Source organism: Falco biarmicus, chromosome 4, assembly GCF_023638135.1.
Source record: "Falco biarmicus isolate bFalBia1 chromosome 4, bFalBia1.pri, whole genome shotgun sequence".
NCBI lineage: Eukaryota > Metazoa > Chordata > Aves > Falconiformes > Falconidae > Falco > Falco biarmicus.
The window spans coordinates 86011855-86039051 of NC_079291.1; the positions used below are offsets into that span (position 1 = coordinate 86011855).

General features: G+C 45.5%; 1 protein-coding gene across 3 annotated transcripts in view; it reads left to right on the top strand.

Moving 5' to 3' along the window:
* LMF1 (lipase maturation factor 1) overlaps positions 1-27197 on the top strand; it is a 206399-nt gene that overhangs the window by 36120 nt on the left and 143082 nt on the right. For all 3 annotated transcript variants that reach the window (XM_056338286.1, XM_056338287.1, XM_056338288.1), the window contains one exon: positions 24692-24840. In XM_056338286.1, the coding sequence (XP_056194261.1) occupies positions 24692-24840 (149 nt within the window). The remainder of the gene's footprint in view (positions 1-24691; positions 24841-27197) is intronic.

Consider the following 27197-nt stretch of genomic DNA (forward strand, 5'->3'; position numbering starts at 1 on the left):
AGAGGTCAAGTTTGATCTTCCTCTAAGTGCCAGACTCCTTGATCTCCCTGGAGCAGGGAACAAGCTGTCACTCTTCACTGTCTTTGCAGAAATTGATGCAAAAGTGAGTGACCACATGAATGGAGCCGTCTGTGGAGGAGTTCTTAAAGTTCCTTTGTCTAAAAATGTCATTTCCTTGAAATGGAAATTATTTGTGGGAATGCACAGGTTTGAATGGATTTCTGGATGAGAAAAATGAAGTTAACATGTTTGAAATTATTGAAACTCTTCATGTCTTGCCATTTTTGAGTTAGAAAAAAAGTGTGTCGTAGTTCAGAGGGGGTTAGTGCATAGAAATTTAGACATCAATTGCACTTATTATAAAGTGCTTGCATTAGTGTGTGCATGTGAAAAAAATGAAACTGTGCAGTGCCTCGAAGCTGAATTAAGATGAAATCTATAGGTTATTAGCAACCAGAAATACTGCATTTCCTTGCCTCTCCCTGGTTTTAAATGTGAGCAAACAGATTGATTTGTGTAAAGCAGGTAGTTAATGACTTAGCTTCATTTAAAACCTGTATCTTTGTAAACTTAATGGGATTTCACTGCATTCTTGAGCAGCATCTGAACTTCAGATTTCAGGTAAAATCATTCCAAGAGCAAACGTGCAAAACCTGAAACAAAAGAGGAGGGCGTGCAGAGAAAAGTGTGCGCAGTGCAGCTGAATTGTGCGGAGCTGTGTCCCAGAGATACCACATCAAGGAGCCTTGGAGCTGCCAGTTTTCTTGCTGTTCCCGAATATTGCTATATTTTGTTTTGACTGTAAGGAATTTGCTGCAGCAACTGGAAGTTGAAGTATCTTGTGTGTTTTTATATGATTTGTGGCATCTCTGCACTGAAGTCGAAGCTGATGCATCTGCTTCCTACGGAGCCCTGTGCACAGCAGCTGAGCGGGATGCCTGTATTTTCTTAAATACCATACTACCACTTGAGTATTACAGTTTTATCATTTTTGATTTAAGGAGAATGCTACCTAGCCAAATACTTCTGACCGCCTCCTCATTGCATCCACCATGTTCCCTTAAACTCTTAAAAAAATTGATTCATTTATTTATTTTTAGTCTAGTGAAATAATTTTCTCATGGGTTTCTTTTCCGTTTCTAAACTGGGTGAAACCGCAGTGTTAAGCCATCCTCTTCCCAGTTGTTTGTAGGAAGTGAGTGTGAGCCAAGGTACATATTTTATGTTAGTCAAAAGAGATAAGTGTCAGGATTTCAAAGTAAATTCCACCCTGCAATTTCCAGCGCTGAAATCTCTGCGGTACCTTGGCTCTTGTGCCTTGATTCAGAACAGTTGGTACTTTTATTGCAACTCTCTGGTATTTTCATATTCTTTTTTGGGGGAAGGGGGCCTGCGTGTGTACCAAAGTTATCTGTTCCGGGTCCCAGTCCCTCTAGGAAACCCCTTGAATGGCAGGGAAACTGTAGGGAGCGAAGTGGGAGAAGGTGCCGGCTTGTGAGTTGCAGGTATAATGGTGGGAAGAGGAGGGCTCGCGGTGCCGTGCCTTATGCGGTGCCGTGCCTTATCCTCTCAGAAAGAGCAAAAGTGGCTCCTGTCCTTGCTCAGCAGAAGGCTTAACACCTTGAAGGAGGTGGTCTGTCCCCAAGGGTAGGTACCTGTCTCGGGGAGGGGGCAGGCTGTGTTATGGGGAGGAGGGAGATGAGCCTGGGGCCATGGTCCTGCTTGCCTGGTGTGCGTTAACCCCATCTTCCATGTCCTGTTTCTGTGACATCAGATGGGGATAAGGCTTTCCCCAAGGTGCTTCCAGACCTTTATGTAAAGCCACTACATAAGAGCGAGAGGTTGCTGCTTGGTTAAGGCACGGTGCCTAAAATAACAGTGTTTTAGTAGTGGGATTTTGATTTCTATCCTATGCTTTCAGGCTATTAGGTGATTAAACCACCGTTAAAACTGGACTAAACAGCTCAGGGTTTTAGTGGAGCAGGTAGCCGAAGTGTGGAGGTTTATGAGGTTACTTCTTGATCTACCATTTATTATGAACATTTATGAGGGAGGAGATACAGGGTAATTTTCTGTTTTGCTTCGTACTTGTCTGAGCCATTTTGGGTTGTGTCTGATTCAGCAACTAACCTCAAGCTCAGCTGGAAGACCTGCGGGATGGAGCCCTTTGCTTCGGTGAGTGGGAAGGACAAGGAATGCCGAGCGGCAGGCTGTGGTTTTAGCTGTGCAGCCTGACCCTCTCCACAGGGATTGCCCAACCTCCCTGGAGCTGGCTGGAGGCTGACCGGCTCCGACCTGCCTGCAGAAGCCCACGCAGGGACAGCTTCCAGGGATGGGTGGGAAATGGCAAAGGCAGGAATAGGTCCTGCAGCTCCAGCCTGGGTGGCTGTCATCACCCAGCTGCCCATCTTCTGCAGATACGGACCTTTTTTTCCCCGGCAAAGGAGGTGTTGGGGCAAGCGTAGGGTGACTGCACTCGCATGTGGTGGAGATCTGTGTGGGAGCTGAGCGGTGGTACCGAGGGGAACGTCACCCTGCAGTCCTGCAAACCAGGGTGGTACTTCTGTGTGTCAGGGGGTGAAAGGAGAAAGCAAAGATGATCCCCCCCCAAAAGAGTGAGTGGGTAATAAACAGGCTATGCAATAAGTAAGCAATGAGCAATCTGGGTGCAGGGTGGGGAGGAGATGGCAGGAAGGCTCCTCTGGGGGAAAGGAGCAATGGGAAAGGATGAGGGGTAGAAACCGATGGGGAAATTGTTCTTGTCCCTTGTTTGGGATTGCTGAGGTAATGTTGTTATGTTCGAATAGAGAGCTGGAGCACATGGCAGAGCTCAGTTCCCCCGTGTGATGTCTCTGCTCAGCCTCACAGCTGCAGGAGGAAGGCTGTCAGCGATGGGAGTGACGGGCCGCCGTAGCTGCGGGACAGCCATTTGTTATCACCAATTGTCACAACGGAAAACGCTGCTGGTTTGTTTTGATTTTTTTTTTTTTTTTAAAATGCAGTTTGGTAAACACGTAAATCTGGGTGTAAATCTGGAATAGCATCAGTGTGGTTGGATCTGCCCAGCTGTGCTGGATATCTTGCTTGGAGGAAAGCACGGTACAGAGCCTGCACGCCGGGCTGCTCTGCTCCGCTTGCAGACGCTGAAAAATCACCGGAGGGCTGGGGAAGGGCAGCAAGGGGGAAGGAGATGCCGGGAAGGTGTCCAAGGGGATAACACAGGGCTGTAGCTCTTCCCATCTATTCTGCCCTTTGTTAAGCTTTAAAATGCCACTTCTTGTCCTCTGTATTTAACTGATAAACATACTGCATTCTCATTTACATGGCTTACTTCTTAATATGACCTCTTCTGGCTTATTTGACTTTTAAAACAGATGTGACTGACAGCTAATGGCCAGGGAGGAGGAGGAGGAGGAGAACACCGTAAAGTCAAAATTCAGTGCTTTAGATTCAACACTTCAAATTTGAACTTCACAAAATCCAGCTATAGGAATTGCTGGTTACATGGAAATGTGTGTGCCTCCATCCTGAGGCTCCAGCAGGAGGTTAGCCTGGTGCCCTGGGCCCATCTGGGAAATCGCCTGGTGATGCTGGTACTGAGCCTGGGCAATGCTGGTGCTGAGCAGTTCCAAATGCCGGGAGCTGAGCTGTGGGGAACAGCCCTGGGGCCCCAGTGTCACCCGGCTGTGCCGGAGGCAGGCGCTGGCACAGGGTGGCATCACTCCACGCTGATTTCCACACTCATGTGGATCTGGGGCACGGCACAGAGATCTTTGTCCTGAAAGGCTCCAGGATTTACAGCTGTGTTGGCTGTCGAGCCCTTGGGAAGGGAGTTGGAAGGCTTTCAGTGCTAAGAGCTGTCTTGCCCGTGTCCTTGATGCAGAGTGGGTGAGGTTCAATCTGAATTGTCATTTGGGCTTTAAAACTTTATCCCCAGATCGAGGAGGGAACCAGACTTCGGAGCAAAGATAAATCCACATCCCTGCATCCCTGTGGGTTTCTCGTGGGCTGCTGGGTCTTATGATCAGTGCAGCAACTCCTTCTGCATCGTGATACAGCACAGCTCGTTGTATAAAATCCTTGCTCACGTTTTGCAGTGTTGTGTCAGCCCTACAGTGTAGCTCAGGCGGTGCTTATTTATATATTTTAAAAGAAAGTCACTTGATGCATATATTTCAATCTACAGAAGTATGGAGAGCTCTGAGATCTACGCAGTGAAAATGGTATATAGATAGTTAAGCAGGGGAATTTAGCCAAGACTTTCTGGCACACAGCTTGGACAGTTAGAATAATTTATTATAATATTTTCCCATCTGTTTGTTATTATTAAATATGAAGTACTGATGTTGCACAATCTTACCTTTTGGATTTATATCCAGAAGAAATTGGTGTACATTTTTATTGAATACCTTTTAACTCTAACTTATGGTTACGAACAGCATTTTGAACGTCTCCTTTGTGAGTTTAAAGTAAAATAAAGTTTAAAAACTCCTGACACATGCCACTCTGTGTAAGGGTCAGCACTTTCTCTTTGGAAAATTATCCTGTACATGAATGTCTTCCTCAAGTGTTTTATTTTGCCTCTGATTCCTGGATTGCCAGCAGCTTCTTTTCCTGCTCGGATTGTATGTGGAAAAAAAATAAGTCAGTTTTGCAGTTGTGACCCTGGCCACGCACACATGCAAGGCACAATAGTCTATATTTATACCAGCACCACGTATAGAACTGCTGTGAGCTGGAAGGATCATGTCATTGCCAAAAAATAGCTCCTGTTGCTGATCTGCTGGTACCCACTGCCTTGAATGGGTGCAGCCGAGGCTGGTGGGAGCTGTAGGTATCCGTATGGTTTTGTCCCACATGCTGCTTGGTGGGGTCACTCTCTGGGGAGCCCCCTGTAATGGCAAGAGCTCTGCAGAACAACAAGCATCTCCAGAAATCCCAGATAATTGCTAAAATCTCCCCTCTCTGCAGATACATCGGTTGGAAGAGGATCTGGCCTCTTCTTTTGAACCAGTGCACTTTTTCACTCCTTTTGGTCCAGAGGCTTGCTGTGCTCTGTTCTCTCTGTTTCCACATTTCTAGATACTTTCAAAAATGTTTTATCTTTGCTAGATCTATTTATCCTGCCATGTAGTCATTTAGAGTGGGACACTGTCATGCTAAAAAGCTACTAATCTCCTTTAAATGGTTTTCTAGACCAACTGAGCAATACTATGTTCATTAGAGAGAAGAGCAATTTTTTGTATGAAAGTTTACTGCACAGGGTAACATTTTAAAATTGGCTGTTTTATAGAGTAATTATTTTAACAAATAACGCAGATATTTTAGAACTACTTTTGGTTCCTTTACCGTGTTTCAAATGATTTTTAAATAAAATGGCTTTTCTCTCTCCCATCCAGGACTTTATTGGTGTGAGCGTACTGGGCCTCAGGTGTATGATAAATCACTGGGGTAAGCGGTGCTGGTGTTTGGGCTGCCTTCACACATGTTTCCAGTTACTGAATTTCAGCCCCCAGCTTTACTGACAAGTTTCCCATTAATGATTGAAAGTTTGCATCAAAGACTGGGCAGTTATTTCTATCGATAAAAAGAACGCATTCTTTGAGCGGCTATTTTAGAGTGTTTCTATTCTGTTGCAATTTCAGTATTAAAGCAGTTGCAGGATATTTTCCCCTGCTTTGAGGCAGTGATAACCATTTGTATAAAAACTCCCCAAGTGGTACCTGCTATTTTGCATTTCCAGGTTGGCTTTATGTTGCTGAATGCTTAACGAACTACATGCTCCCTTGCTGGATCACTCTTTGTTCTGGGGCACATGCGTTTTCAGCCTGAATTAATAACTCTGTAGAGTGAGGACAGGAAAGCCAGTGATTAATTCATATGGTTCATTTTATGCACTGAAGTCATTTGGATTTCTTACAGCGGAGAGAGCTGAGCGGTTGTACGAGTCTTGTGGTATTGGGACATATGTGAATAGCTGTTTAATATCAGTTGTCACTATCCTGTGTGATTTTTTTTTTTAATGTGGTTGATTTCAGCGGTTTATATAAAAATGTAAAAAGCTGCTTCTTCCAATTAGAAGCAAAAATTCTAATTATATGGTACAGAATATCCTCACAAGTGAATTTGATGTCACATGCATGGGAAACCCACCACCCAGGTTGCCGGCAGCATAACCGTGGCTGGCTGCTTCACAGCGATGGGGCGGCGAGGGGCAAAGGAAAATCTTGCTGTATGCTGTGTTATGTTATCATTAAACCGCTGAATCCTTCCAACTGGCAGCTTCTCAGCAGATCTGAGGGAATGGTAATATTTGTGGGAAAACACGCTGCTTTTCTTCTCCCCTCTTCTACCAGGAAGGCTTCGTGGCATTTGCAGCTGGGCTGGGGGTCATCTGCAGTTGCTGTAGGTCAGTGTTTGCTGGGCTGCCCAGCCTCGTGCCTTTCTGCAGAAAGCTGTGATGCAGGGTCTGTCAGAGGGGCAAGAGAGTTCATATCCTGGGGTGAGATCCTGAATCGGGACTGTGCCCAGAGGGTGGATGAGCATCAGGGCATCTTGGCTGATAAAACTGGCTGTGCAAAGCCCGTGCTCAGCACTGCTGGGTTTTCACACCTCAGTGGTGGGCTGTGCAAACCTGGCCAGCCCGTAAGCGGTGGCCTGGCCATAGTCACTGGGGCATCTCTTCATAACAAACTTTAAGTGAACAGCCTTTGTGCTGCAGCATCCTTAGGAATCTATACTGAATATGGCCACAATCAGAGCAAAATTCCTGCTTTAAACATCTCCAAGAATTAATTTGCAATTGCTTTCAGTTTTGTAGCAGAAGCGATAAGTAGTAATTATTTAAGAGCTCTAGGAAGTAGGGAAAGGGCTAACGATTTTAAAAATGCATTCCTGAAAAAAACCCCTTGCCAGCTTAACCATTGGACAATTTAAAATGAAAGATTGCATCCTGTGAGTGTGGTGGTGGGGTTTCTTGTTTGTTTGTTTTTGTTGTTATTGTGTTTTGGGGTTTTTTAATGATCTGGCTAGAGGAGAGGGAAGATGGGACTGGATTTAGGGTTGCCTTTTTATTACTGTGTTTTGTTACTGACTGTGGGATGTGGACATGAGTAAAAATAGAATTGTGAGGCTTAAAATATTAGCTGTTGCTTCATAACGTTGCTGTGTCAGGAGTCTGAGGATTCCTCCATCGTTTCCCCTGCACCTATAGATGCAGCAACAGTTGTTCAGACCCTGCAGCAGGAGGGGGTGCAGTACCCTGCGACAGAAATAATTAGTGTACTTAATTCCCTGTCAAGGGAAATTGGTTTGATGGATGGGGCAGAAAACAAGAAAGGAAGAGCCCTGCAGTTCCAAACCTGCCAGCACTGCCACTGCCACCAGCAGTGGTTGGGGAGATGATTTGCATCGTTTTGGTGCTTGGGGTGGTGGTACCCGAATTCCAGTTAAAAACCACCTAGCCCAAAGGATGCAGGGAGAGCTGGTAAACTGAGGCAATGGCACAGCCTGAAGCAGATCCTGGAAGCCTGGAGACTTCCCGCAGAGTGTGTGGCACGTGTTTCGTCTTGCATAGTCATTTCTGCGGAGTGCAATTATGTAGTTACTTCGCCTTGGGTAAATATAGATTTCAGCTAGCACGAGTTTGAAGTGGATGTTGTAATTTTGGGAACATAGATCTGTTTTAATTTCCTTTCCAAGATTTTCTTGATCGCTCCCTTGATACTTCTCCCATCAAATTATTCTCTTGACAGTTGAGCGTGACAGCTCAGGTCTCTCAAGAACATTTGCTCCTGTCCCAAGTGAATCTGGGCTTGGAAACGGCATCAGAGGTGGCAGGTGAGGACAGGTCGGCAGAGCAGCCATTTCTGTGGCAATGCCTGCAAAGTGTAAGCAAAAGGTGAAAATGAAGTGTTTGCCCAGCACTGTCTTTGGGCACCAAACTCGCAGGTTTTAGGGCTTGGGTGAGCTGCTGCTCTCCTCTGCCCATGGTGCACAGCCCGTGCTGCTCTGCTGCAGCCCTTAGTGGGGCGAGTGATGCTCAGCCTCTCACCTCGGGACCTGGGCTCAGGAGGGAGCTGACCCAGACTCCCTGATAACTCTGTTGGGGGAAGGATTTGTCCCAGGATTAGTCAGTGTCACTGTCAGAGCACCTCTGTGCTGGGCCTGCATGCCAGGGGCTGAGCCCAGCAGGATGGGATGGATTGAGCCGCCCTGGGCTGCTGGGTGGTATGGCTGATGACAGGCTGAGTTACCAGGCAAAAACTTCTTGTTTTGGTGAATTACCAAAAGCTGATGAACAGCAGCTCTTAAAGCTTTGCAGCTGATTGTTCCTCTGAGTCCTTTGGCTTGCCTTTCACAGAATCACAGAACAATCAGGGTTGGAAGGGACCTCTAGAGAACATCCAGTCCAAACCCCTGCTGAAGCCAGTTCTCCTAGAGCAGGTTGCACAGGATCGTGTCCAGGCAGGTTTGAATGTCTCTGGAGAAGGAGACCCCACAACCTCTCTGGGCAGCCTGTGCCGGTGCTCCATCACCCTCAAGGTAAAGAAATCCTTCCTCACATTCAGGTGGAACTTCTTGTGTTGTAGTTGGCACCTGTTGCCCCTTGTCCTTTAGCTGGGCACCACTGAAAAGAGCCTGACCCCATCCTCCTGCTACTCGCCCTGAAGATATTTGTATGCATTGATAAGATCCCCTCTCAGTCTTTACTCCAGGCTAAAGAGGCCCAGCTCTCTCAGCCTTTCCTCATGAGGGAGATGCTCCAGTCACCCCATCATCTTTGTAGCCTCTGCTGGACCCTCTCCAGTGGGGTCATCCCCTGTCTCTCTTGAACTGGGGAGCCCAGAACTGGACACAGCCCTCCAGGACAGTCTCACCAGGGCAGAGGAGAGGGAGAGGATCGCCTGTGTGGCTCAGTAAAGAAACACTATTTACCGAGGCAGGCAGGTTTTTTTAATCTTTGTACTCTGCTCTGCTGTCACTGTTTAGAAATCGTTTTTTACCTGAATAATTCTGGTTAGCTGCATTTAACAAAATAGTGTGAAAAAAGGGAACACGAGGCATACAGTCTTGTGCATGCAGTGATTCAGGAGGCGTTAAGGAGCAACGCTGCAATACTGTTAGATCTGCTGTAGTCATTATAATTCCTAATAGATGCCGGCCATGTGTTGCTCATGTTTGTATGTGAGCAACAAATCTGTGTTCAGACTTAGGGTCCCACCTTTGCCAAAGGTCTAAATAATAGTTCTGGGTTGTTGGTTTCTTTTTTAAATGTAAAAATGTCAAAGTTGCCATTTTTGCCAGGTTTGATGTTGAATTTTGCCCCCTTAAAAGCAGAGTGTGGCTCTTCAGGGGGTTTCAGGAAAATGGTTTTGGAGGAATATTTTTATTTTTATGTTTTGTTAGCGTGTAAAGATATTGACTGTTCAATAGTAGGCAACAGCTCTGCAAAACAGCCAGAAAAGAAAGAAAAATATACATTCTTTTCCAAGTGTTGGGGAAGATTAGGCAAAGTGAAAGTAATTTATCCCAGCTGGCATTCTGAACCATAAAACGAATGCATAGTGTTTTCCAAAAAATAGGGTGGCTCATAACTTCCAGGAATTGAGAACCTTGTTTTTCTTCAGGCAATATTAACAGTGTTCAATCTCAGGGAAGATATGCAGTAAATGTCAGTTAACTGTGCCTGTGTCATTAACTACATGCTTGATCTAGCAGTTCTTAATTTTATTTAATGAAGTCCTGGGGTATCTGCAGAACTTCGACTGGTGAATATGAGAGCTAAGATGCAGGTTCTCCTAATGAGAAAGTGTGTGTGAAAACACATATAAAGGGGTCTGTTTTCCTCTAGTTTCGATATTCAAGAAAAAAAATAAATTACTGAGGAATTCATGCTCATGCAGAAACAAACTCAACATTAGAAGTGTCCTTGTTATTTCTGTAGTAATAAAATCTGGGGTTTTTTTGGAAGTTTTCCTCCTCTCTTTCCCTCACCCTATTTCTTTGGGGCTGTGTTGTGTCAGAGCCCGTCCTGCCGCACGTGGTCCCCATCCCGGTGTCCCTCCTGCAGGACTGTGGCCGGGGGAGCAGAGGGACGATGTCGGGGGCAGCTCCCCAAGGCTCCCATTGTCCTTGCCAGGCTTTTGGCAGGACCTTTTCAAGGTGCATCAAGGTATGACCCGTTTTGAAGCACAGGAAACAAGACCTAAAAATGGTAATTTATCGTGCCCTTTAGGTGAATGGGAGTTGAATATTTGGAATATATTATTAATGCTAACTAGCTTGTGTTGCTATGTCTAATTTCGGCTGAAGGGAAGCATGTTCATGTTTATTTTAAACCAATAAAGCAAAGCCAGGTCATTGCTGTGGGTGCTTCACTTGGCCGGGCGAGTGACACCTGGAGGGATTTAAGCTGTGGGAGCCAGCCAGGAGTGGGATGCCCCATTGCCACAGGTACCAGCACCAACACCTACTGTGGCAAAACTGGGGGAACTGTGGGGTCGGGCAGTGGGTCTTGGGGTCACATCCACCTGCCTGTGCCCAGGGAGGCGGCGAGGACCCTGTGCCTGCCAGAGTCTGTGTGCCAGGGGATGTGCAGCTCTTGGGAGCATCCGTAACCTTTCCAGGCAGCCCGGGGGGCACCAGAGCCCTTTGCTGGTGTCCCCTGCTTTCCCCATGGCAGTCCCCAACCCCAAAACTGGCTGTGTCTCCTCTCCGGACTCACATCCCAGCCGCTGTTACTGAGACTTTCTTATTTTTACCGAGTAGATTTCAGAGTTGCTTTTAAAACCATCATAAACAGTTAAAACAACTAAACCACAGCTGTGAAAATAAATAACCCTGCTTTGTGTTGCTTTATCTGTTTGTTTTCTTACCACTCTGAAACTTGCTTATTCCTAAAAATGAAATCTACAGTAATTCTCACAGCTGCTGGTTCAGATTAATAAGGGTGTCTGTCTCCAGCTCCCTTACCAGTGCCTGAGATTTTAGTTTAATAAGTAATATGTATAAATGTAGTGAGGCAACATAGTGAATGGCATGTGAATAAGAGCAAGACTCGATGAATGCCACATCTGGCTGTTGCTCTGTATAAATCTGATTTTATATGTACCTGTTTTTATCAGTTAAAGGGTAAATTTATATTTTACATGCATATTATAATTGGGTATTTACTCCTGTTATTTGGTAGCTTCTGTATACTCAGGTTTGATGAGTGGAAGCTGCTCTGGGTGACGGCTGTGCGTCTGCGTTTCACAGAGGGAGTAAAATATTAGGACAGGCTGAGAAAAGAGCTTAAAGAAATGACCTGAGATCTTAAGGCTCTTGCAATTATTTCTCCCTCCTTTCAGTGTGTCCTGGTGAAGACTGATGAGTAATTTGATCGCGGTGGGGAATTTCTGTGGTAGAAGAAAAAGGCAAAATTAGGGTAATGTTTGAGGCAGCCTTATGGTGCAAAACAACAAACAAGAAAAAGATAAAATTTTATGGTTTTGACGTGCTGCTTGATAATTGTAACTGTTTGTGGGGAATGGGGTGAAGAGGTCATCATCTGAAATCTTCACATCAGGCCTGCAGCAGATTAATAGCTGTTCTGTGTTGAAGCTGGAAGTGGCAGGTTTTGGTTTGGGATGGCTGAGCGTGGCTCTGTGCCTTGTGCCGGCTGCATCCGCCTTCCCTCTCTGTCTCCGAAACCATTAATGGGTTGGCTTTAAAGGTGTCCAAAGGACACTTTTGGCTTTTTTTCCAAATGAGTAATGATGGGAAGAACACCAGCGTCTACAGTGGCTAGTTTTTATTTTATTTCTGCTGCTTTGGTGAATTATACTTGATATGTGGCGGCAGGTTCACCAGGGTACATCGCTCACGTTGAAGGTTTAATGTTTTCTGCAGACTGATCGGTCATCCAAAGGGTTGCTTACAGTTCCATTTGCCGTTGCTGAAAATAACTATGTTGAAGTATTTCTTTTAGTTGTTATTTACTTATTACTAATTTCTTTTATTGTTTATAGTTTTCAGTGCATTATGTTTTAGTTTAGTTGTTCAGGCAGTGCATTAAATGATTGCTGATCTGGTTAATCTCTTTCTTTGTATCAAGAGGGAGATTTCGGGAAGACTTGGCACGTAGTTCGGGTCTCTGACCATCAGCATTTCTGCCTGTTTGTGTGTTTGCTCATCTTTTTGTGCTGTGCAGGGAGAGAATGACTTCGTAACGTAGTTAACTTTTTGGCATTCATCCTGTAATTGCCAAAAAACTCCTGCTTCCTCCTACGTATCCATCAGATCTTTTTAAAATCAGATGGGTTTTGAAAACAACTTTTTGATTTCCTGAGATCTGCATTTGGTCTTCCTTCCTCCTGCTCCCTCTTTCTTCCTTTGTTCCTGGAGGTTAAAGCTGTGGGTGTTGAGGTCCCATTAGTCATTTTGGTCACTTCTGAGCTCATCGTGTTGAAAAATGCCTGGATTAAACCATTCCTCAATTACAGCAGCTTTGCATCACCAAAGGTTCATTAGAGTTAGTTGAGGTACTTGAGTGATGTAGCTGAATGGAGAGTCTTATTTACTTCTGCTGGGACAGAGGGGATGTCCTAAAAGGCACGATAATATAAATTTTCTCATTTAAGCATAATCTCAAAAAATAGCCTTCACTCCAGGCAGAGCAAATGTGCTTTTAGAATCAGAAAATTCCTATTGTAGGTACTGTAGTGGTTTTCTCATGCTGTCTAATATAAATAGTACCCTGCTTCTTTGTTTTGTTTTTTTTTTAGTTGGGTTTTTTTTGGGTTTTGGTGTGTTTTGTGTGTGGTGGGTTTTTTTTGTTGTTTGTTTTTTGGGTTTTTTTTTAAGGTTTTGAGTGTAAAAGATGGTGCAGGAATGTGACTGAAAGCTCAGCATGTGGGTTAAAGTGGTTTCTGGAGTTCACCTCTGTCGAAGGAGGTGGGTGCTGGGGTCCCCTCACTCCTGATGAGCGTTGACTCGAGCGCTGTGGTGGTATTCTGTGATGAGCATGGCGGACAGAATCAGGGCTGTGCAAACGCCGGCTGTCCCCAGGCTCCTACTTCATACCTGGTGCGCAGAGCTGAGGATGTGTCCTGGGTGCTCGGTGTGCGCATTCTGTAGGCATCTGACAGTGGGTTGTGTCTAACTGTGTGTGAATGAGCGTTTGTCACGCTCAGTGGCAGGATTGGGACCATGACCATGGCCAGTGTCTTTGGTCCATGCGCTGGTCAGACACCAATGTGCCATGTCTGATAGCTAATATGCAAAGTTGTGTTCCCCTCTGGGACTCCTATATACTGCCAGGACCTGTATTTCCTCTCCTGCACTAGGACAGCCTTTCACATTCAACCTAGAAGTTGGCCATAACCTCCTCGTGGTCTTCTCACATACCACCTTTGAGATTACACCTTTTTTATCGCTCCTGTGATCCCGTGGCTGTTGGATGGGTATATCTGCCTTGAAGTTAATGGGCTATGCAGCCTTTTTTTTCCCTACTCTGTATACAAGCTGTGCTTTAAAAAAAAATAAGTTCAAGAATAAATTGGGGAGACAGAGAAAATTTTAAATGAGAAGTCTGCTTCAAACTGATGGAGAAGCCTGATGAAGGAGTCATCCCTCAGTGAGTATTTATCATCTGCAAATGTTGATGCTAAAACATGTGCTTGCATGAGGCTAAAATGTGATCTCTCTGGGGTAATGGGAATCTCGCATCATAAGCAGGAAAAATTTGTCTAATATGCTTTTTATTTCAAGACTTGTTTTCTGTCTGCTAGCAAAATAGCTTGCCAGGTGCCTTCATGGTATTGGTTTTAATTTGTTCTTGCTTGAAGTGTACAAGTGGGGAATGATAGTTTTGAAATGGTGAAGAAAGCGGGCTGGTTGAGCTGTTAGGCTCAACGTTGCCATGCTAACCATGTTAACAGCTGCTAATGGTTTCTTAAGCTGCCAGAGCAGCCTGTAGATAGATTTAACACCCAACAGACACCTGTTTTTAGCAATTTAGCTCCGCAGGCACATGGCGTAGTGCTGCAGGGGTCCTGTCCATAAAGAACAGATAAAATGTGTTCAACAGGCTGCTCGAGAAGGTGGAAATTGGTAGCTTTCTTCTTCATAGCGGGGATTTCTTGGTGGAGAGTAAGGAGGAAAAGCACAGGAAGGAGGAATGTAACCTGGAAGAGATGAGCATCAAAGGGAATTTTTTGGTACTTCAAAATACCTCTGTCTTCCAAAGTCCTTGGTGTCTTCCCGTCAGTCAGAGGCCCCTCATGTCCTTCGTTGCAGTGTCCTCCCAAGGTTCAGAGTGCTTTGCAGGTGGGAGTAAGGTGCCACTTCTCCCAAATGATTGTATGCTCCAGTTCCTCCATCTCTGCAAGAGTCCACCTGTAGCAAGGCCAAGTTGCAAGTTGACATTCCCAAGAGTTTTAGCCCCAGAGGGGTGTCAGTCCCCACTGGCTGATCCCGGCACAACCTCAAGTTTCCTGAGTGAATGTTGGTGCCCGTTTCCAGTGGTTTTCCTCCCTGCCTCCTCTCTTGGCACAGTTCATATCCTGTGAACACGTGGACTGTGGTGGCCACCAAAGCTGAGCAGAGGGGCATCCCCAGAGTAGTGGGGAGGGGCAAGCAAAGGTGGGGGGCAGCTGGAAGAAGCAAGCTGGGCTAGGGAGGGTGTGGTGTATGCAAGAGTGGTGTCCTGGTCTATCTTGATTGTGTTGGGGTAGACATGAACTTCTGAGTCAATCCTGTATCAGGTCTTGATCAATACTGGGAGGAAGACTTACATTTCCTCGTGAAAGAGGGTTGGGAGCTGAGGTTCATCTCTTGAAGGCTGTCAGAGCCTCGTGACGTTTTGCTTCACCATTCACTGCAGTAAAGGGGCTTGGAGTGGTTTTGTTGCGGAATCGCTGTTGGCTTCCCGGAGGAGAGGTGCTGCAGATGCTGGTGCGGGGTGTCTGTGCAGACCCCACCGCCGAGAACAGCGTGGTGCCTGCAGAGCTCTGTACAGACCAGCTCTGAGCAGAGCACATGGGGTGCTGTTACATCAGGTGCATTTCAGGCTTTTCCAGTCACGTAGCAGGAAAGTGTATAGTAACCACCAGTTCCTGAGCAAACCCTGACTGTTCTGGTTTTGTGGGTGAGGGTTCAGTCTTTACCTTTCTTGTTCTTTGGGTATGTTCTGATTTGGCTTATTTTCTTTTAAGCCAAAGCCACCTGACTCTGTGCACTTGGCCGTGCCATCGTGTATTGTTTTCATCTGATGATCATGGGTTTTGAGAGAGAAAACTGTAACTGGCTTTTAGTTACAGCATGGACTTCAAAGCGGTCGGCACAGAAAGGATAATTGCAAAGAAAATCTCTTCCAGGTTATAATTATTTGTCTCAGGAACTGGAGTTCCTTAGTGATGATACATATTTTCCCTTTTGTTTTCCTAGTGCCATGGGAACCTGGCAGTAGATGGTCTCTGCTGGTATGTGCAGTGTATACCTGACCCTCTCTCAGCACAGGGGAATGGAGGGATCACAATATTGGATTCACACCAGTGATCCATCAAGGCTTGCTTCCAGCAGTACCAGAGCCAGCTGCTTCAAAGCAAAACAGAGCGCCGCAGTAGGCAGGTTATCAGTTTCTCAGGGAAGGCTTCCCTCCGATGGCTCCCGTCAGCCAGGGATTGTTCTCTGCCTTCAGGCTTTTTTGTTTCAAGCCTTTAAGGCTGCTTTTCTTCTGTCAGAATGGGTTGAGTGGGAGCATGCTGCCATGCCCTGATGCAATGTGTAGCACCAATACTAAATGGGTCATATTGCCTGGTTGTGGTGGCATCACGTGTCCTTGGCCTCTCCTTTTGTTCTGCATCTGTTCCCGGCTCTGTTCAACATCTCATTTCACAGTCAGTCCCTTCCATCACTCCCCATTTAATTTACAAAGTTCTCTGTGTGGCACATCATTTGTGGACCATTGCAGGATGCTCAGCCTTTTTTTTCCTTCCCCTATCTTTGTGGCCAGCCTAAATCTTGCTGATCTCTGTCTAAAGTTACTGGTGGACATCATTGACCCTACTTCTAGTAATCTGTTAAGAGGAAATGGGGTGAGTCCCCACTGCGGGAGGTGAGTCCAGAGGAGCTGTTAAACCTGCTGTTGGGTTTCCCTGGGGGCCAGCGCCAGCCCAAGCTGGGTCTGCAGGAAGATGGTAGGGAACCTGGAGAAGCCACTGCCATCTCTTGGCTGTGAACCCCTCCTGATGCTCGTTCCCCTCAGCTCACCAAGATTTGTGGCAAAAGTCTTGTGGTTGTTGGCCGTGTGAAGGATTTGAGGGATGGCTTGGGATGTGGAGAAGTCCCGTGAGTAAGCAGTAGCTGCTGTGGTTACACATCTCCAGAGGCAACACTCCCTTATGCTGATGAGCAGCGGTGCTTGCATGTTCTCCTCGCCTTGATGGCCATGCTTGGGAGATGCTGCTGCCCGTGAGGCCATATGAACACAGATGAAATTATTTTCATTACTTTGTCTTAAAGTAATTAAATACAGTATATACGGATCCCTCAAAATGACAGCCGCCCACAGAGCTAAAAACAGGAAATCCATTAACTTCATTATTTAAAAAATAAAATAAAAATCCTCCCAACTGATTCCTCTGTCACTTAAAGTTCTGCATGGAAGGAGGGCTAATTTAACGCTGCATTAACTCACTGTTATCACCCTCCTGTTACCTAAGTAGTTTCTAATGACTACCCTGGAGAGCACTTGGAAGCTTTTAAAAGTTTTTATGCTGAATTTTTTTTTTCTGTATGGTTTATACTTTAAGAACAAAAGTTATTGATAACATTTTTCCAAATCTTCCAACAACATAAAGAACTATTCTGTTGGCTGCAGAAATGTGAAGTATCACCAGGCTGTTATCTCTTTGGCAAATGAGAGATTTGAAACATTTAATGTAGGTGGTGTTCTGGGCAGAATGGATATGGCGGTTTGACTGAGGGAAGCTAGTTCAGATCTTAGGCTTGCTGGTGTTCGGGGCAGGAGTGGAGGCGTGGGGTTATCTGCTCTTGCCCAGGACAAGGTGCCGGAGGGGACCATCCTTCAGCCCTCTGAACTTTGGCTTTCACCGCTCTGAAAAGGCTTGAGACCCCGTGGGGGCGGGCAGCCAGCGAGAGGTGTCTCTTTGTTCTGGGATCTGGAAGTGAAAGGCACCACCGAACTGAGAAGCAATAAATCATTGTCTTTCCTCATTGTCTTTTCCTCAGAGCTGTGGTGGATGGATTTCTTCCCTTTTTTTGAGCATCTCTCCTTTCTCTGTCCTAGTTCAGATCCACTTCTGAGGTCAGCATCTGTTGCACTAGGAACTTTTGCAGGGTTTTTTTTTTGATCACTTCTAAACAAAGCATTCTTGTTGCTCCGCAGTAATTTTAAGTCTTAAAGTTGAAACTTTCTGCTGTGTGTCAGTTGAAAGGAGAGCTTTGCTGCGCCTCTAAGGTGTGTGCAATGCCAGTGCCTGGGCTTTGCTTTTCCCCTGTTTGGAAAACCTAAGTTATTTCAAATCCGAGCCTTGCGTGCACGCTCTCTGCCTGCTGATGGAGGAGATTCAGAACTGCTCTGTGACACTGTTAACAGGGTTTTCGTGTTTACAGGCAGACCATGTGACTGCAGAGAGACCTGGTCTTTCCATTAGGAATTTCCTAAATCCTGTCTATTGGGAGCCCTGGGAAACTTTTAAAACTTGACACAAACTTGAACGTTTCATGTATGTACTCTTTGTGCTTCTGCTTTTTACTGATATTTGGAAAGCTAGAGAGTGAGGGGAGTGAGTCTGTTCCCCCGATAGGTTTGCTGTCCTTGTGGAAAAGGAAAAATGACTGGAAAAAAGGCAAAAAGGGGCAACGTTGCAGTGGAAGGACAGCTGCTGGCGATGCCTCGTGGGGTGCCCAGTGCTTCTGGGGTGCTGAGCACAACTGACTACAGTGCAAACTGCTGCAGAGCGAGTTGCAGCAATTTGCTGAACATCCTCTGCTTTGCAAAGGTTTCTTCCTCCTGTAGTTGAAGCTGTTTGCATCTAGTTGTTGCTCTCCTTAAGCCTGGAATGGCGTAGCAGCGGATGGATCCTGCTCACTTGGGTCTTTAGTGTCATCTTCAACATGGTGATGCTCGTCCCCTGCCGCGGGGCTGGCCGGTGAGCCCGTTCCCTGGCGCTTGTCCTCAGCGGAGAGGAGAAGCCAGCATGTTTCAACAGGTGGTAGCTGAGACATCTGAAACTGCAGCGTGAAAGCCAAACCCAGTTGAAACTGGTGATCATTTTGCCATGGGTTTTAGTGTGGCCAGTATTTCACGCTGGAGATAAAAACTGGTATTTGTAGTTGGCTGGCAGGCGCAGTATTTTGACTTACTAGAGGACATGTTAGCAAGACACTTCACAACGATGCAGTTATTTTTAGGATATTTAGGAGCTTTGTTTTCCTTCGAGGAAGTTGCTGCTATGAATTATGAAAGTTGTAATTATTTATAGAGTGTTTTGATTTTAGAAAGAATAAAAAAGTAAGGAAAAAGCAGACACATTTATTCTCCATGGGTGGGTTTTTGTATGGTTTTGGGGGTTGTTTTGTTGTTTGGGGTTTTTTTTTTGGTTGGTTGGTTTTTTGAGATTTATCTTTCGTAGCTGGAAAAGAGGGCTAGGGTTTGACTGACTGTTCTCTTTTCAGACAGTATGTACTTATTAAAAGTATTGCTATGTCAGTACAGTTCTGAGCATTTTCTAATTTGCTGTGCGTTTCTGCAAGTGGGTGATGAGCACGGATGGCAGGGTGAAGGAGGAGACCCTGATGGGGAGGGTAGTAGGGGTGAGCGGTGGGCGCAGAGGCAAAGAGCAGCCCGGTACCCATGGGGATCGCACCCCAGGTAAACACCTAATTACTTGGGATGTTGCTTGCTGCTGGCAACAGGTCCGTTTGCATTGGTTGAACCACACATGGTGGTTGCAACGAGTGTTTGCAGGCTAAAGTCCTTGGTCGGAGTATCCTGTAGTCGTCGGTGTAACCATACTATTTTCAACAGGTGTTTTAACGCTATAGCTAAAATTATATCATACTGAATTTCAGGGAGGTAGGGAGGAGAGGCTCAGGAGCAGTTAATCTAATTCCAGTGTAAGTCAGTCCGTATTGGGTATCTCTCTTGCTTTGGCTGCTGGGGCGTCTGACACACAATATTCATAAGGAGACAGCTGCACTGTCCGCTCCCGCGCCTCTGCCTGCTGGCTGCGCAGAGCTGTAAAATGCGTGTATATTGTAGAAGCATTTGTCTGTGCCATGCAAACGTGCCCTCTATACATTTTATGTATAGATACATATATACAAAGAGAGACGGTTTGCTGTTTCACCTTATCCCATGTTTTATGTAGGGGAATTAATAAAAATTAATTACCTGAGCTATTTCTACCATAGCTAGGTGTCGGGTTTGATTTTGATCAGGTGGTGTTGGGTCTTTTGGTTTTTTTTTCCAGAGGAAAATCAGATTAATTGAAAAGAAGAAACTTCACTCTCTCCGGACCTGACTATTTTGTATCTAGTATTTAGTTCTGAAGGCTTTCTACCCTTCTCTGCCTCGTTGCTTTCTCCCTGACTGTCCATGTAAACAGAAAACTGGTTTGGGATGCGGGCAGGCTGAAGGTGCAGTGTGCAGGGCTGGGTGGGAAGGGCTTGCACTGCCTTTCCCCTGTAGCTGTAGACAAGCTGCTGTAACCTGGCCGTTTTTTTCATCAGATATTTGATGGTAAATAATAAAGATGAAAATTGGAAACCTTAATAATATAATGCTATATAATCTATATTCCATTAGAAATTATACTCTCTATAGGGAGCCATAATGGGGCTGCTTTGAACTTTTCTGGAGATTGTTCATGCAAAATTGACTTTTTTTTTTTAAATGTTAAGCACCAGTAATGTTTCCTACAGCACATCAGATGTTCCTGCCGATGTGTATGGTCTCTCTGCAGAAGGACTCGGTGAGACCGTGCGGTGCCAGCTTTTGCAGCTCTTCGTTTGAGCTGCAAATGGGTTTTGACTCAAGAGATCGCTTGAAGTTGAACTAAATTTCCTAGCTGAAAATTTAAACTTTTGGAGGGTTTATATAATTTTAAGGAAAAAAAAAACCCCAAACATTTGAAAACCCTAAAAGTGTATGAGAAAGGTGGTTGGGGTTTTTTTGGTTTTGTTTTTGCTTGCTCCCCTTCCCTGTCTGTCTTGTCTCCCGACACGTCCTCTCCTTCTTCTCCTCCCCTGCCCCTGCAGAGACCTCTAGAAAATGCCAAACGATGGATTTTGCCACATCAAGTTTGGAGCATGTAAAAAACATTTGAAACGCGTGTGGGGCAAGTGCAGCCGCCATTGGCAGTTTATTTTATTTCATTTTTTTTTCCCAAAAAAGAAAAAAAAAAAACCAACCCATGGCTCCCTCTCCGGCTGCGCGGGAGATAACAATGGGGCGCTTTGTGCCGCTCTGCAGCTGCTGAAATTTGACTAGATCCAACTGAAGAAAACAGGAGCAGGTGGGTCAACAACGTGACCCTTTCGTTCCCAGCAGTATCAGTGTGTGCTGGGACCGGAGGGACCGGGTTGGAGGTGAGCCCCGAGATTTAGCCTGGGCACTAAGGATGTGTTGGTTGGCACTTTTGAGGATGGGAGCTGCCTTTCTGAGATAGCCTCGATGCCTCTGAATATCCTGGGGTTTGCTGCCATTTATAAAATGGGTTTCACTCCTGAATAGGATTGGGAAATGTTGCTGTATGTGATAAACTGCATCACGACGGGCAGGAGATCTTTGCTCTGGTACCAGTCCTTTAATTGCTGTATTGCCGCTGGTTTTGCAGTTTGCACGATGCTCCGTGGCTGCCAGGCAGATGCTTCTAAAGCTTCTGATGCCCAGCACCTGCCTTCCCCTCCCATGGCCTCAAAGTGGGGGACCATTTGATTCCCCCTGTAGGTCCACCCAGATCATGGAGATGACTTTCTTTGTGTTCATATTTTTGTTGTGCTAGAACTGCCCTAAAAAACATCGCAGGTGGGAATTTCTGCAGCTTGGAGGAGGGTTTGGTATGTGGTTCCCAGTATGTTTGGTGGAGATGGAGGGTGTGGTTGTGTTGGGCTCCTTTGCTGGGCACTGCCGCATCAGCAAGTACATCTGATCAATGCTGCCCACTTGATAGCAGGAAGAGGAGGATAAGGGTAGGGAGAAAAATACTGTTATTACTTAGCTGCATGGGTCAGCTAAGTACCAGTTGTTCCTAAGGGCTTCCATGCCAAGGTGTGATGACTTGGTTGATTCCTGATGGGTCTTACAGTGTCTTTTGGCTTTGTGAGCCTCAAAAGCAGTGTTAAAAGTTGGCAGTGCTCAAACTTCAGGAGTGTTCAGCAGGCACATGGTTACAGCCTCAAACCTGTCTTAAGCTTGCAAGGGATTTTGAGTGTGAGGCTTACAAGGGGTGGACGTGAACAACTGTTTGTAAGTCAGCAGTTTGAAACGCAAGGTTTCTGTTGACGGATCTTGTAATCTTGCTTTGTAATATCAATTTACAGTAAAGTGAATGTGAGATGGAGCAGAGCTCCCCCTTTTTACACTGTACTGTGGATGCAGTTGTGGTTTGAGCAACATGTTTGCATCCTTGAAAGTCTTGATGATTTGGCTGTAATTTTTAGTAGAAAACATAACACACGTAGCATCTTGGGTAATCCTGCCATCACAAGTACTTGCATTGCTTATGGAGTAGCATCAAGCAGTACTTTGTTTGCACATGATGAAGCCTGTAAGAGGAATAGCGTGATACAGTCAGGATGAGCCTGTGCTGAATGGGGAGGGGGAGAGCAGTGCAGCTCTGGCCATGGGTCGGGGAGCTGGGGGGCTGCTGCAGGGAAGGGTCCAGGGTGAGAGGCTGCTGGGGGGAACGATGGGTGGAGGCTGGAGAGAAGCTGCCCCTGCCGAGGGCAGCAAATGTGACTGTTGGGGTGATGTGTGCTAGTGCAGAAAATTGATCTGCATGACCACATTACCAGCTGTGGAGATGCAGTCCATCAGGAAGAGGCTTGTTAATTAATCAGAGGCTCTCCGTGCATATCTGCATCTTAAACTTGGTTTTTCGCAGGAACTTGCTGTGATCTACTGCAAAGGTCAGTAGACAACTTGGACTGGCAGCGGGTGCAGAGCAGCCAGAGCAGGACAGGATTTAACCACAAGCCGAGGAGGTTTAGACGGAGACTTGTAAAACGGTGCTGTGACCGTAGTTTGTCCTTGGCTGCACTTCCAGTTAAACCCTGCTTGGTGCCGGCTTAGCTGCACCCGCTGCCAGTCCAAGTTGTCAGCAGCGGGTAATTTAAGAGGTTTCTCCCAACAGCTGGCAGCACTGTTTGCTCCGGTGCTCCCTCCCGCCGCGGTGCTGAGCTGTCCCCCTCGCTGGCACCGTTCGCCTCGGATTATGCTGTTGGACTCACAGCCGGGTGGTGGTGGTGCCAGGATTCAAACTTGTCGCTTTGGAACAAGAAGCACAGGTGCAGGCTGAACTCATGATCCTTGGAGGCCAGCACATACCGGGAAAGCTTCGACTTCGCTTCGGACACACGCGCGCTCATGCACGCGGCCCGGCGAGCTGGTTGTGTGCTCGTATAGCCCATTTCACGCACAAGAAACGTGTCACCCGGGATTGCACGATCCTTTCATGCCACTTCCCTCTATGCACACAAACATCTCCCTAGGTGTTTGGTTTAAAAACAACTTTAAAAAATTGCCACTGTCTCATGCACGGTGGGAGGCGATGCTGCTCTGGAAGGGACATGCATACGTAGGGATTGCAAAGCCGTTTGGGGGTCTAGAAGCATCCGCCTTCCTGCTCAGCCATCCAGCGTGCATCCTATATGTCTGCAGGGAAACACAGTGATTAACATATGAAAACGCTGATAACAGTGGGATTCTTGTGCAGGCAGAAATGAAGGAGATATACTACCATTTTGGTGCCAGTTAGACCCATAACTGCTATTTGTGGCTGGGTTTAGTAACAATTAACCTTTCACATTTTGCATTAGCCATTGCTTTCCTGGTGCAGCTGCTTTTATAACAATATACTTCGCTTGTCCACTCAAAAGTGCTAATTTTGGCAGTTGGGTTATCTGTTCTAGAAACCACAGGATGTATGGAGGGAGAGTGGGTATTTTTTAATAGTTGTTTGATGTAAAATAATCTTTTTGAGAAAAGAAACAACATTTTGATTTAAGGGACTTTGTGCATATTAAGGTTAAAAAAAGGAGATTGCATGACTGCTGCTTAAAGTATTTTAAAGCAGGTTCAACATAGTCTTGCTTGTGTGACAGTCAAATTGCAGCTTTGAAAAATCTCAACCTGGTGCACAATCAGGTGTCTTAGACTGGAGCTGGAAGAAATTAATTCCTTTGGTAGGTGTTTCCCTGCCTGTTTGGTGAAGGGAGGTGTTATGGACCGCACGTTGTTGCTGCCATTTGGAAGCTGGTAAAGCACCTGGGGGGCTCTTGGGAAAAGGAACATGGCTACAAGGGACCTGTGGGCACTATCTGGTTTAATTTATGTAGCCATGTAGATGGGAATACCAGCATCTTAAATAGCTCCAAAGAGGTTGCTGAGTTTTCAGGAATTGTCCCCACTAGTGTGCCATTTAGTGTCTTTTTTTTTTTTATGGCTTCAGAGTGCAATTGTATTGTGCAGAAATATTTGAAAATTAGAGTGTGTAATTGGAGGTAGGATAAAGTAGGAGTAATTTGGTTTTGGCATCAGTCTGTTGTTCCTTAAAAACATAGTGGAGGTTGGACTTCACCTGTCAAAACAGAACTGCTGTGTTCTGGCTCTTCTGGAATAATAATTTCAATATTTATACAATATGCTGCGCTGGAAAAAGAAAATGTAAAATGTAGATTTGAATGAAGTATGTTATAATCTGCCTTCTCCAAAGTGTCCAGTATTGCAGGTAACAGGTTCGCTGTGTGGTTTCAAGGCTGTGCTTTCATCTCACTCTACTGGTATTCAATCTAGAGTAATTTTGCTAAATCCTGCAGTGTGTAAAACTGGCTTGATGGGTGATTTGGACTTTTTTCACTATGATTTTTCTTTGCAATTTAAAATTCAAAGCTTCTCATTGTACGTTAATATTGATGATGAATAAGACTTAATGTGATTTTAATAATTTCCTGTTGAAGATAAAGACTGCCTCATTTGGGCACCAATCCAGTAGTCAGTGGGACTGTTGGCAGTGGCTCAGTCAGTCCATGATTGCAGGAATCACAGCGGCACCAATCGGTTGTGTGCCTGGGTCACCTTGCCAATTCCCAGGGCAGTTAACTCTGCTTCATAGAAGTTCTTGTATTTTCTTTTGCTTTGTGTTGCATAAAATAACCATGTAAACAACAGAAGTGTCCGTGTGTGTGGTTGGAGAACACCACAACCCAATGCACCACATGCAGTTGCACATCATTCATACTGGAGCTCAAAGTGTGACCTCCCAGTGTGTGTGATGGGTGTATGAGGACAGAGTTTGGAACCTGAGTTTCCCCAAGTTAAACTTAAAAAGCATTACAAGTTGTTGGTGGTTTGTTTTGGTTTTTTTTTTCTTCTTGGGTGTTTAAAATTTGTGAAAGCATAACTTACAGGACTTATACAATAACCATTTTCTTTTTCATTTCTGACATGCTGGCACTACAGGATGGGAATCACAGCTCCTGGAAACAGGGTTCCTGGGGATATTCCTCTGCCCACTGTGGACCCTCTCCCGCCTGCCCCAGCACACTCCTCCTTCCAGCATCATCATCTGGGGCTTTCGGTGGCTGATTTTCAGGATCATGCTTGGAGCGGTAAGTGGGACTTCATGTTTTTGCTTTTTTGAGGTGTCAGCAAATGGAGTGTCTCATCCTAACAGAAAACCTACCCCTGGTCCAATACTTTGGTGTCCTCTGGTTTAGGATTTTTTCTTGTTACAAGGAAGAAGCATGTAGTAGGAAATGCTTCATCCTCTGGTTCACAGAATCTTTCAACTATTAGTGTTTATTTTAAGGAGGACAAACACAGGAGTAAGAATACCTGTGCTGATATGTTGGTGCTGCTGGTGTGATTGGCTCTTGAAAAGGAATAAAAGTGAAGTTTGAGACTTGGGCATTGTGGCTCTTTGATAAGATGGTTGGGAGTCCAGTGGGTACTTCCCAGGAGCTTTGCCCTGAGTTATTTTTTCTTTGTGCGTGCTTTACTGTAATGTCACTCTGTGCTCCGTGTTTTCAGAGAAAACAATTGCTGCATTACTGTCTCTGTGCCAGTGGAAATTCCCAAGCGGCTTGTAAAAGAATCCATCAGGAGCTGACACATCCTTGTTAAAATAAAGGTGTGGCAGGGGCATTATCCCGTCATCTCAGTATGCATTTTGGACATTTCAAAATATCCCAAAACTTTAAGCTAAGGGTTATCACTGTAGAAAGAGATTGCAGGCAGGTGGGACATTCCTGTGTCCATTTGCTCTAAAGTCCTACTGTCACCCCAGCTCTTAAAGTGCTTGAATCTGTAGTCAAGCTCTTAAAAAATAAATGAAAGGCAAACTTTTTTGTGTTAGCCTTAGTGTTTGCTACTTTCAAGACAACTTTGTTAGAGGCAGATATGTTATTGCAGTAGATATTCTTGGAAAACGTGTGCTGTACGCTTGTTGCATCAAAGAGAAAATTTTGCTTTTTTGCACGTGTTGTGCAAGTGTATTTCAAAACCCACTCTTTGATGTTGTGTTAATTAGCTATGGTGTAGCATTGCCAAATTTTGCTCAGCTTCCTAAAGCTGCAGTTCTTGCTCATTATTAATTCCTGCAATTCTTGCTCATTATTAATGAAATAGATCTGAACCTGCTGCAGGGCAATACTGATGGATAAAATTGCTCCTGAAGGTCCGCTCCAGCCCAGCTTTCTATGACCCCATACAATATCTGCATGTGTAGATAATCCCATAGATTTTAATGCAACTGCTGGTTGAAAATATTCTATAAGGGTTTATTGTAGATGTGACGCTTAGGGGCATGGTTTAGTGGGGACTTGGTAGTCCTGGGTTAATGGTTGGACTATCTGAAGATCTTAAAGGTCTTTCCCAACCTAAATGATTCTGATTCTGTGAGACAAAGTCACCTTCGTAATGCTTTTAAAATGCTGTAAGGTTTTTGGTTGGAGTTCAGGTGGGCGGTACGTTCTGCCATACCCTGGGATGGAGGCGACTGGATGCATCTGTAATTGCAACTTTAAATTACAGAAATCCAGTCTTTTAGGATGCCTGACTTCTGTGGAGAGAAGGTCTTGTTTGACACTGCCAGCAGGAGATGGAGCTAATGGGAAGATCCATGGTGGGCTGAACACAAAATGTCAGGAGCCTCATGGCAAACAAGCTGTTGTGGTTAGGTAGGTAGATGCAAAATTACTCGGGCTCTTGTGATCTGTTTTCATGGAGGCTTTTCCTGGGACAGCTGGGAAGTTGCAATTAGAAAAAAAGCTGGAATGGTTCTCTCCCAGGTTTGACTGTTAAACCACAACAAGTTCTTAGCAAAACAACTGGTAGGAAAGGAATGGAAATGGGAGTGTCTGTGGAGCTTGGTGCTCTTTATGGGAAAATGGTGCTGGAAGGGAAATGTGGTAGCCAGGTGAAGTACAGCGTATGGGTTTAGGAGAGAATAAAGGAAGATAATCCCTAAAAATGGCCTGCCTTAAACCAACTAAGGCAGCTTGTAAATCTGTGCACGGGTTCTGCTGCAGTATCAGGAGTCCGTACCTGGAGAAGCAGCGGGGGTGCTGCAGGGCTGGCACCATCGTGCTGCACGGGGCACTGTCCCGGTAGTGTCAGGGCTGGGCTGTGCTGGCGCTTGCTGCTGGCTGTCCCTTTTGGCTTGCTGCTGGTGTTATGCAGAGCTCCTTGGGGGCAATCATTTGCAGTCCACGTGAAGATCACAGATGATGAGATGTGGGTCTCCATGCAGCTGATGCAACAGGTATGAAGGGTACGTTGTTGGTCAAATGAGAACAGTTTGTTGAAACTTTTTTTGGATGAGAAGCTAAGAGTGGTTTCGGTATTAAATTTTTGCCATTAAATTTTTGTGAGAAAGTGCCTGTTGTTCTTGATGCCATCTGGTTTCTCGTTTGGACATCACGCTGACTTGATTAAAATTGAGATCCTTCAGAGTTGGCTGGAGAAG